Source organism: Kryptolebias marmoratus, linkage group LG19 (genome assembly GCF_001649575.2).
Source record: "Kryptolebias marmoratus isolate JLee-2015 linkage group LG19, ASM164957v2, whole genome shotgun sequence".
Lineage (NCBI taxonomy): Eukaryota > Metazoa > Chordata > Actinopteri > Cyprinodontiformes > Rivulidae > Kryptolebias > Kryptolebias marmoratus.
Window position 1 is genome coordinate 11,107,793 of NC_051448.1, and position 11,740 is coordinate 11,119,532.

At 39.7% G+C, this 11,740-nt stretch overlaps 1 protein-coding gene across 1 annotated transcript in view; it reads left to right on the plus strand.

Annotated features, from left to right (window-relative positions):
• The window catches only part of daam1b (dishevelled associated activator of morphogenesis 1b), a 38,624-nt gene that overhangs the window by 20,863 nt on the left and 6,021 nt on the right, over nucleotides 1–11,740 (plus strand). Inside the window, exons 2-14 of the mRNA XM_037981598.1 lie at nucleotides 75–370; nucleotides 3,015–3,104; nucleotides 7,539–7,610; nucleotides 7,786–7,880; nucleotides 8,200–8,533; nucleotides 8,884–8,994; nucleotides 9,077–9,180; nucleotides 9,700–9,766; nucleotides 9,851–9,968; nucleotides 10,710–10,848; nucleotides 11,039–11,097; nucleotides 11,201–11,388; nucleotides 11,596–11,738. Coding sequence (XP_037837526.1) covers nucleotides 179–370; nucleotides 3,015–3,104; nucleotides 7,539–7,610; nucleotides 7,786–7,880; nucleotides 8,200–8,533; nucleotides 8,884–8,994; nucleotides 9,077–9,180; nucleotides 9,700–9,766; nucleotides 9,851–9,968; nucleotides 10,710–10,848; nucleotides 11,039–11,097; nucleotides 11,201–11,388; nucleotides 11,596–11,738 — 1,712 coding nt within the window. The 5' untranslated portion in view covers nucleotides 75–178. The remainder of the gene's footprint in view (nucleotides 1–74; nucleotides 371–3,014; nucleotides 3,105–7,538; nucleotides 7,611–7,785; nucleotides 7,881–8,199; nucleotides 8,534–8,883; nucleotides 8,995–9,076; nucleotides 9,181–9,699; nucleotides 9,767–9,850; nucleotides 9,969–10,709; nucleotides 10,849–11,038; nucleotides 11,098–11,200; nucleotides 11,389–11,595; nucleotides 11,739–11,740) is intronic.

Here is an 11,740-nt window from a genome sequence, read left to right on the forward strand (position 1 = left end):
TGCTTTAAAAGGACAAACCAAAGTGGTGTTGACTAGCACTGAAAGCTCACCGTGTCCTCTCTTTGTGTCCTCAGAACTCTCTGACGGAGGCCCAACTCTGAGGTGGAGGAGGTTGTAAAGAGGCCCCAAGGGAGCCTCCCACCCTCCCTACCTGACCAGTGATACACATCAGACAGCCATGGCTCCTCGGAAACGTGGGGGAGGCGGCGGCGGCCGTGGTGGTCTCTCCTTCATGTTCTGCTGTTTTAACAGCAACGATCACCCCGAGATCACCTACAGGCTGCGGGAAGACTTCGCCCTGCAGAGCATGGAGCCGTCACTGCCAATGCCAGGGTACGATGAGTTGGACAACATGTTCTCCGAGCTGGTGGTAAGATGCTATCCTTCTTTTTCTTTAATTTTATTTTTAACCTGTTTACTTAATTAAAAACCACATGTTCCACTTTATGTAACACTTTTTTAAACTTTTCTCAACAACAATCATTTTTAACAAGCAAAGCAAACAATAAAACAAAAGTTAAAAACAAAAGTAAGCAAAGTACTAACAAAAAACAGCATTTTGATTGTTGCATTTCAGAAAAAGCATTCTCAGATCAACAAATCCTTTGTAATTCGATCTCATTCTGAAGTGTTGTCTGTAGATTATTCAGCTCTGCTGCAGACATCCAACTACTATTAAAGCTCATCAGTCACCACAAACTGGTGCAAGGTGACATAAAGGTTAGAAGTGCTCTTAATCCTCTTCTCAAACAGTATAAATCACACAGTCTTACACAGTTATTTGAAAAAAATATATGTATAATTTTATGAATATGAAATGCTGGCAACTAAACAATAAGTGAGGAAATTTTTGTTTGGTTGATTATTTCTTTCTTGTATTAATGCTTGTTGGAATTAAATCTTATATTGTTGGAAAACGTGTTTATTTCCCTTTCAGTGGTGCCACATTTGGTAGGAAATTGGATTTGTGGGTTATCAGTCTGCTATTGACTGTTTTTGGTGTTTTTTATTGGATTGAACAATTGAAGTCTGAAGAAACAAGACATATTGGCAATTTAACAATTTATTTATTTACCGAACAAGGGCTCGGTAGCATGTGGAAGAACCATACCCAGCCACAGCCACAACCACCTGACACCTCCTCATGCTGCTCGCTAGCTTGGTCACAAACTGCTGTGGGACAGCATTCCAGCATTTATCACAAGTCATCCAGTTTGGTTGTGTTGGTCGCTCTGGAACAAACAGCACACCAAGACTGATCCCACAGGTGTTCAATGGGGTTAAGATCAGAGCTGCAGGCTGGTCATTCCATCCTCTCCACTCCCAAATTCTGGGTTTAGTCTCAGATAAACCTTGCTCTGTGGGGGCGAGCTTTGTCATCTTAGAGGGTAGAGTTCAATCCCAGACTGTGGAGATGTGGGATTGCCACTTGTTGCTCAAATGTGCCAACAACCAGGAGCCAATCAGGCACCTAATTGGCAGCACCTGGGCTACCAGAAGCTCATAATAAGAGTCAATAGAATAAGTTGTTTGGCACTGTCAGAGACGATTTGACAAATTAATGGGCGCAACCCACATACTCAACTCTGCTGCTCAACCCACAAATGCATTTTCCTAACAACTGTGGCTCCATTTCAGGGGAAATAAACAGGATTTCCAACGATGCAAGATTTATGGCCAAGAAGCTTTAATACAACAAAGAAATAATCAACCAAATACAAATTTCCTTACATTTTGTGCTATGTTTTATTGCAATAAAAGATCTTTAAACTAATTTACAAGACTTATTTAAATATATTCTGACCTCATTGTACAGTTTATTTTAGTTTACGGTAAATAAATTGAAGTTTTCTCCCAGTTTACAGTTAATTATCTTCTGAGTGACCAGGGCAGCCTGCTTTTCTTTCTCTCTTATTGTCACTTCTAATTTGTCGTGTCCCACTCTCTCTTCTGGACGGGTTTCCTTTCTCGTGGTTGCCAGAGTAATGTAAGCATGAAATTCTGCCTATCAATAGGCTTCATTCAGAAGCTGTGTGTGTCTCAGCTTCCTCCATCTGCTAATTGCTTGTTTTTGTCCACCATTCTTTATGAAGACATCATTAACTAAGTTTAGTGTGAAGACAAGGCTTTTTGTTACTCTGTTTGCTAAGGGGAAAAAAAAGAACAGCCTCGTGCTTCTCTACCATCATATAATGTATAAACTAAATAGGTTTGTTGGAAGCAAGGACAAGCTTAAAATCAAGAAAATTGTGGGTAAACACAACCACTTTATTATTTAACAAGGTATCTATATAAAATTAAATTGTCTTTTTTAAAATATCAGTGTAATTGTCTTCATTTAAAGTAATTTATGAAACCATTAGATGTGTCCAAACTTTTATATCCTTTTGTTTTCAAAAGCTAAACAGCCTTCTGGTGGCTTTCAGCACATGAAACTAATTAAGCACAGTTATCTCTGAATTAAATTACACAATAATGTTAAAGCTCAGAGATTTCTCAAATCAGTTGCAGCTCTTGTTGATGCGTCTCAGTTTCCCCAAATTGGCTCTGGTCTTCAATCCAACACTTCCCGGCTGCAGCCTTTATGTGCTGTGACACATGTTGTTTCCAGATGTTCGTCACCACATGTCAAAAACGCAAACCACGCCTTATCTTTTCCATATTACTCACATGTCCAAAACCTGGAAGCGATCGGATTTAATTCACAGTCGCAGTGAATGGAGGATGACACCAGTCGATTTTCAGCACAAACCGGTCTGCAGCTGCAAACTGACCTCTGGAAAATTCGTGTTTGTTTTAGAGGAAAACAAAATTGATTTACGTGGCTGTTTCTATATTTGCACCATGTTCAGGTGATAGCCTTTGCAGCCCCTAAATAAATTACATTCTACAATAATGCTCAGCGATCGAGCACAGAACTGTTAGCGTCTCCATGCAGTTCTCAGTGAGGAATTTTGAAGCCTCCGCACCAACATTTCTTAACATCTTGCCATTTTGTCCCCCACGTTTGGCAGGATGAGCTTGACCTCACAGAGAAACACAGAGAAGCCATGTTCGCCCTGCCTGCAGAGAAGAAATGGCAAATCTACTGCAGCAAGAAAAAGGTAAAAGCGTCACGACTTTGTGTCGACTTCACACTGCAGCGTTTGAACTCTCAGTGCTGTCAGACTAGATCTCCTGAATCAGATCTGCAAATATCTATTTGTGTTGTGCATTTCCTCCCTCCTTTTATTTATGGTTCCTGAAGATTTACTTTCTACAGCAAAAAGGGTTTTATCTGCATTTTTCTCTGCTCACAGCAGGCTGTGTAAAAAAACCAGGTGATTAATTTTAAAAAAAGGAAAAAAGATGGATACTGTCTTCTTGATTTTAAGATGTACTTCTATCAATTTTTGTTTTTGTAGGAAAATTGGCCAAAACAGTAAATTCAGTTTTTAGCTTTTAACTATTAATCATATGTAGTTGTTTTTTTTTTACCATAGAAACCAAAGGGTAGTCAAAAAAAAACACTTGGAGCTCCAACCGAAAGTGAATATTATACAGTAGAAATCAACAAATGTGTTTCCTGAAGGGATTTTTTTGGCAGCATGTCACACGGCTGTTGTGTGATTTCTTCTGTTACAAGAGTAAAAAAAAAAAAAAAAGTGGATGACAGTGCTTCTTACTGAAATAATCTGCATCAGTTTAAATATTGAGCTCTTCAAGCCTGGGCTTTAAAATATTAAAAGAATAGTTTGACATATTTTCCCAAGATGTTTATCCACTTCCCTGCCAGAAGTGAGATGTGAAGGCTGACATCACTCATGTCTGTGTGCAATTACATCTGCAAAAAAACAAAACAAACAAAGAAGTTGAATCCTTAGTAAAGTCATTCTTATTTCTCTTAGACAATGCCAAACCACATTTTTTTTATGTATTGCAACAACGTTGTTGGATAGTGAAGAACATTGAGTTCAGATCTATCACTGTGCTGAAAAAAGACATATTGTGAAACAATTAAATATAACTAAAGAAACCCCAAATTGTTGAGCAGCTCAAATCTTATATCAAGAAAGAATGACAAAACATTTTGCTTTCCAGTCCACAGCAGTGTGCCTTCAGAGTTCCCACAAGCTCAGAGCACGAAATCTTTTTCAAACTCTGTTTCTGGTTATAGATTTGATCAGTTTCAACATTTGGTATGCTGTTTTTGTAGTGATTTAAATTCAATAAAGCCTTTTAATGATTTATAAATCATCACATTTTATTTCTATTTATAGATGCACGGTGTCCAAATTATTTTGGAAATGAGCTTTTTGTTAATAAAAGGCTGCTGACAGAAAGCAGTTAACTGAACACAACAAAAAATGACTCCGGTCCAGTGTTTGTGCACAGGTAATACTTTGCTGCTAGTATCTTTGTATTTAGAAAATATACGAGAGTAGGATCTATTTTACTAGATGTACAGTCCTCAAGATCGGAGTAAATAAGGACAATTCTCAAAATGTCAAACTATTCCTTTAATATAGAGGTAAGCATAAGCCTCAGGTAATTCAAGTACACCATTAGCAGTATTAGTAATAGCTTCAGGTTGTTAAATGATAAGTGTGCCATTATCTTTGTTCTATACATTAAAAACATCTTTACTTTCCAATCAGTGTGTTCATCTTGAGAACAATCTATACTTTAATCACCTTCCTAAGAACTTTCTTAGACCGCGGTCAAAAGCTCTGTGATGAGTAAAGAGGATAGTCATTAAAATGATTTTATATGAAGCCCGACTAAAGCTAAATCTAGCATGTTTATTAGATAAGTCAGTCATAAAACAAGAATTCCCAGAAATGAAAAAGGGTTTTAAATATTGTATCAAGTCTCTAGTAAGACCAAAGTGTCTCCCTCTCCTGTAAAATTCTTGTTTCATTTTTTAGGACTACTTGCCTGAAACAAAAAAAATGAGAAAAGCTAAGTCTATTTACTTAAAATAAAGCCTTTATTTAAAATAAATATATAATTTAAGTTATTACACCTGTCCTTTCAAAGAATCCATGTAGCCATAACATCCTCTGCTGCTCTGTAAGAGAGTCATATTTCATTATGCCCTTCCTTCCTGATAAAAGGCACCTCAGCTGTTCCTGCTTTCTCTGGATATGAATCCACCCTCGGCATGCAGGAAAACACGATGGCCCGCTCTAGTTTAGATCAATGCAGGTCAAGCCTCCGCTGAAAATGCCCTCACTTTTCTGCAGCAGTGTGAAAGCCTTGGTGTGTAGGATATCCTGTCCAGACTGAACTGCAGACTGGGGATGGAGATTTTCAGTAGAAATCCTCAAAAATGAGTCCCACAGAAAGATGTACACGTCTGTTCAGCAATCCAACATGTTTTGATAGTCTAGTATACAAGTATTGCACAACTTGTTTTTTTGGAAGGGGAGAAATGTGTTACCATTTTGGAACTAAACTCAGGAACTTTGTTGAAGCAGAAATATCTCACAGCAATAAAATGAAAAATTATTCCTGTAAGTAGTCATTTCTCTTCCAACAATGTGTATTTATGTTGACAGATAATCTCTATAGTAACTTTATGATACTGCAGAAGGAAAATTTGATAGTAGACCTAAGAAACGACATCACAAGTCTGTGTTTGTCTCTAAATGTTTTACTTTTTGGATGAACTTTAAGTGTAGATGTTTTTTTTATTACTTTGGCACTAAACTACATCCACTGTCTAGTTCAACAAAGCAAACGGTGTAAAGATATTCAAACTGAAATGTTTCTCTCTCTCTCTTTCATTTGTGCTGCTCCTCCTTTGTACGTTTGGAAGAAAACCAAATGTATCTGTTTTAGTTCAGACCGTGCATGGATTGTTTTGCTTTTACAGTGGAGGAGGATTTAGATGAATCTTAACTTTAAGTGCAGCATCGACCTGGAGAAAAGGGAGGAGGGAAAAAAGACAGAAAAGTACTGCTGACTCTGCATCAAGCTCTGGCTCGAACCCAAACAGATACAAACTCACTATCTGAGCTCAGAGGGGAAAGCTGTGTGTGTGTGTGGAGAAAAGAGGCTAAGGAAGTTCTCGGCTGTCCAAAGCAAACAGGAAGGCTTCGCTTCCACAGGTGCAGCTTTTTTATGACAGCAGTGGGTAGGGGTTGCAGGGGTGATCGGGGAAAAAGAGCGGCGTCACAACTGAGGCACTCCAAACCCACAACCGATGAGGGTGCTCCTTTCTCTCACCAGTAATTTCTTGGCTTCAGAAGCGAGCCTGGATGTGGAGGAGATAAGTGCATCAAAGCTTTAGCTGTTTGGTTTGGCCAGACACCTGAGCTGATGTAATCATTCTGCAGAGAACCAGTCTTCCTCCTGCCTTTTGTCGGCGCTCCTCAGGGCTGCGTCACCTGCCAAGAGGAGGATTCACTAATCCAACCTTTTTTTTTGTACTTGGGTTTTGAGTTTCATTAAAACAGAAAAAGGTGTAATCCAGAAAAGTATAAACTGGGACCTAACTTCTATTTCAAGCAGACTATCCTACAAAAGAAGCAGAAATGGATTTCTGTTTCCCCTAGCATCTCTGATCTTTGTTTTTCTAAAAGTAGAAGAAAAAAATTTCCCCTCTGTGTGCGCTCCCTATTTCCTGTCATCTTTACCCTAAATAAACTGTAATGAAGGTGAGGACTGCTGACATCTGAAGCATAAGATCAGCACTTAAAGGAAAGCGGCCCCACCTCAGCGTCTGCTCCTCTAATAGACTGAACCTTTTCCAGCACCCTCCCGGTCAAGCTGGCGCTGGTTATGAATGGAACAGCGGGATCGGGCCTTCCTGTTACAGCCAAGGCCCACAGCTTCTCCCAGTTCAGCCAAGTCTCTGCAGTCTGCTTCAATATGTGTCGCTCAATTAGTTTCTGACGCTCACAATTCGCTTGAGCTTAATGAAGCAAGACCTGAACTGGGAGCCAGGAGACATTTTATGTACCAGCCAAGTTCAGGGTTCAGTTTTTATATACTTGTAATGCAAACATGCCTGTGGGGAGATTAATCTTGCCATAAGTCAGGCCGTGTCCTTAATCCACAGTTTTAACAATCATTTGTTAATCTCTAGATTTTCTCAAGCAGCTGTGCTCTCTTTTTTTTTGGCACTTTCACCACCTACTGAAGCACTGGAAGATAAAATAGGTTGAATATCTGTGTTGCCCTAGTTTGAGTTCTCGCTCCATTTGTAGTTATTTCTGTCAGCTCCCTGAGCAGAGGCTGGTGTTTCTGCTGGTGTCTTTCGAAGCCTATTGATCTGACAAATGATGGAAAGTAGGAGGAAAGAGGAAGAAGCTCTGCTCCTGCTTTGAAGAACTCAAACAAGTGACATGAACCAGATATTTGATGGTTTTTTTTGTGCCTTTCTGACTACATTTTTATGTCACATCTCTTAATTTGAACCAAATCCAGTTGATATTTATACCCTGCAGATGACCACTTTATTTTCTGTGGTAATTTACTTCATTATTTTTCTTTTAAACCAGAATTCTGAGCAGTCACTAATTTATTTTGCATTGTACCTTTCTGTTTTTCAGGAACAAGAAGAAAACAAAAGTGCAACTAGCTGGCCAGAATATTATATTGATCAGTTAAATTTGATGGCAGCTGTAAGTAATAACATGAACTTCTCTTTTTTTCTTAGTTACAAAATTGCCCTTAAGGAAAACATACGGTATTTTTATTTTGGACTGCAGTATCGTGTAGGACTGAAGGAATTGTGTAAATATCTAAGAACACAAAGAGAACCTTGACTCTTGACCGTGTCAATGTTTCACTGAACAGAGAAAGACTCTTCTCGCTCTGGAGAAAGAAGACGGGGAGGAGAGAAATAAAACTATAGAGAGCTTGAAGACGGCTCTGAGAACTCAGCCTATGAGGTGGGCAAATTCTTTCTACAGCTCAGTCTGTCAGTCTTCATTTTATCCTTTATTTCTCTTGTCAGCTTTCATTACATCTCCTTTCATTTAACCTCCTCGCAACGCTGTGAAAATGATTCCTTTAAAACTAAACACCCATAAAGGTCACTGCAGTGCTGGTTAAGACTTTAATTGATATGAGTTTACATTAAAGGAGAACTCAGCTTTTACAGCTTCTGAGCATGCCTCAGAAAAAAAAACTAGATTCACTAAGATGAAGGGACCTCTAAAGCCGAATGACCTCTATCTCCAGATTGTTATTTTTTTTTATATTTTGCAGGTTTGTGACTCGCTTTATAGATCTGGATGGCCTGACGTGTATCCTGAACTTCCTGAAGAGCATGGACTACGACACCACAGAGTCACAGATCCACACATCTCTGATCGGCTGCATCAAAGCTCTGATGAACAACTCGCAGGGCCGCGCCCACGTCCTGGCTCACTCCGAGAGCATCAACATCATCGCGCAGAGCCTGGCCACGGAGAACATCAAGACTAAAGTGGCGGTGTTAGAAATAATGGGCGCTGTGTGTCTGGTGCCCGGCGGGCACAAAAAGATCCTGCAGGCCATGCTGCACTATCAACGCTTCGCCTGTGAGAGAACGCGCTTCCAGGTGGGTGAGAGGAAGTGCCATATGATGACACACAGTATGATACTGAACAATGTCATACACCTTGGGGAAGTTTGTTCTGAGCTCAGTGCTGTTCCAGTATTTGCCATCACAAAACATTAACAAATAGATGTTTATTTGCAAAATACAAACATAATCAACCAGTATGGTATATTGCACAATTCACATTTAAAGAAAGACGAACAAGAATAAAAAGGTTGATGATATTGCACAACTCTCTACTAGAGTACAGTTAAGTACAGTTAAGTGCACAGTTTAGGGTTTTTTATTATTATTAATAAGTAAGCCATCCTAAAGATGCTGAACACTTGCAATGGTTTGTCATTCCTCAGACTCTTATAAATGATCTGGACCGGAGTACGGGTCGATACAGAGACGAGGTCAGCCTGAAAACGGCCATCATGTCTTTTATTAACGCTGTGCTGAGTCAAGGAGCTGGAGAGGTAAGTTATATGTCCCTGTCACACCTCCTTTTATTCTAGGACATTGTGAATTACAGGACCTGCCGTTATTTTTCCATATTAGACCAGCCTGGAATTCCGTATCCACCTCCGATATGAGTTTCTTATGCTGGGGATCCAACCTGTGATCGATAAGCTACGTTCACATGAAAACTCTACATTAGACAGGTAAGATGTAATCTCTGCAACCAAAGTTTTTAATTGGAAGAACTGACCTGAACCCACTACAGCAGTGTTATTTGTATTTTTTAACAGGAAGTATTAAAAAATATTATGAAACAGTATGCAAAAAAAAAAAAAAACAATTAAGAAAGAAACAACACACAAATATAGCAGCAAGCTAATGGTTCCTGCTTAAACAGGAATTAAAATAGTGTTGTCCTTACCAAAGAATTAAACCCCACTTTGTGTGTGTGTGTTATACACAGCAGTATTTAAGTTCATACAGGCTGGAGTTGGCAAACTTTTACAGTTTTCCCCAAGAAATAAACCAGCCTCAAAAAAGAGAGCTAAGACCAGAGGAAACATTACTCTGATCTTTCTAAGATCAAGAGCCCTTCAGAAAGGTTAATGGGGCTTAAAATTTGTTTTTGTTGTTGTTTTTCCTTCTAAATGAAATTATAAGCATGAACGCTTCGCAATTGCAAGCCGTCGCTCTAACTCAGCCATGTCTTGTCGCCTTCTTAGGCATTTAGACTACTTTGAGATGCTGCGGAACGAGGATGAGCTGGCTTTGTCCAAACGATTTGAGTCGGTAAGAAAGAGAACAACCTTCCTCAACTCCTGCGATCAGAATTTAACCGTTTAGCAGCTACTAATTAAACTTTGCTCTGTTTAGGTACATATAGACACCAAAAGTGCCAACCAAGTTTTTGACCTCATTCGTAAGAAGATGAACCACACCGACGCATACCCGCACTTTATGTCTGTGCTGCATCACTGTCTGCTCATGCCACGTGAGTTTTTGGTAAAATGTATAAAAAAATATCTTTAAAATGACTTCTTTTTTTTAAGTAAAATGTGATTAAAAGATTAAACATAATGAGGCTCCAAACAGCAGCCCAGAGGCAGCACAAAAAAAACAGTATTTAGTTTCTTGCCAACGAGATAAGATTGTTGACTTTGTCCAGATTAGGTGGTTCAGAATTTAGATTTAGCACATTCCCAACCAAACCTAATGTGCAACTCATTTAGACTCTAACATTTAACTGTTTTTTATGTAAAGAACTACACAAGTTTGTATTTGAATCAAGTATCTGAAAGTTAAAGAGACACTCAACAGATGACTGAATCATTCATTCACCATTTAAAAACTTCATTTTCCTAGGAGATCCAGAGTGAACTGCCAGTGATGAGGTTGTTTGCATGAGTTTATAATGTGCAACCTCTGCAGTACAGAGACAGAAGGAATCAAAACACAAGCAGATCATCATTTAACATTTAGAATACTATTGTGAAGAGAAATAATGGGCTGCATCCCAACAGTATTGTGGTTTAATTTCAGTTTCAAAACAAGACACTGCTAAGCATCTTATCTGAATGATGAATAACTGTCAATATTCTGTTTTTCTTGGGTTTTGGAACCACTATGAAACAAACTTTAACAAATAATTTATTAGGTTTTAAAACGACATCCTGGAAGGGAGTAAAAAGGACACAAATATGAAACATGTGCCTCCTTCTGTATCTGTTTGCAGACAAGAGAAGTGGCAACACGGTACAGTACTGGCTGCTGTTGGACCGTATTGTCCAGCAGATGGTCCTGCAGAACGATAAAGGTCATGACCCCGACGCCGCACCGCTGGAGAACTTTAACGTGAAGAACGTCGTCAGGATGTGAGTGCTCCGATAGCCAATAAACACACAGACACACAAACGAGGACATGAAAGAAATTACGTGACTGTGAGAGTGAGGAATGCGCAGCAGTGTTAACAGCGTTGGCTCAAAATGGCTTCTCTTTAAAGTTCAGAAAAACAACTGGTTCATAAACAGGCTGGGATTAATCGCGTGTCATTCCCTCTGCAGGCTGGTCAACGAAAACGAGGTCAAACAGTGGAAAGAGCAGGCAGAGAAGATGAGGAAAGGTGTGGATGATAAGAGTTTACTCGTCCAAAAGATAAAATAAAAAAATCTTCGAGATAAAAACATGAATACAATGAATGTGTGGCTTTGATCTTTGCATCACAGAGCACTATGAACTGCAGCAAAAGTTTGAGAAGAAGGAGCGTGAGTGTGATGCCAAGACGCAGGAGAAAGAGGATATGATGCAGACGCTCAACAAGATGAAAGAGAAGCTGGAAAAGGAAACAAACGAGCACAAAAACGTCAAACAGCAAGTGGCTGAACTGACCGCACGGCTCCATGAACTCAGCACCGTATGTTAACTGTATAACAGTACCATCACGTTAAAATAAAACTACTGTTGTTAGTTTATATGCATTTTTATTTTATTATTTTGGAGCCAACTGCAGTTGTAGGATGTAAAGCACCTTGATGTATTTGCGTGTCAAGTGTCTTGAATGAAACATGAGAAACTTGGCCCCGACTTAAACCTCCCCGGTGTTTGTGAACCCTCCCTGCAGAGGCAGGCAGCAGTTGTTGTTCCCGGAGGCCCTCCTCTCGCCCCCGGCCCCCCCGGCGGCCCGGCCCTGCCTCCGCCGATGCCAGGATTCGGCGGCATGGGCCCTCCTCCTCCACCGCCTCCTCCTGGCGGGATGATGCCTCCCC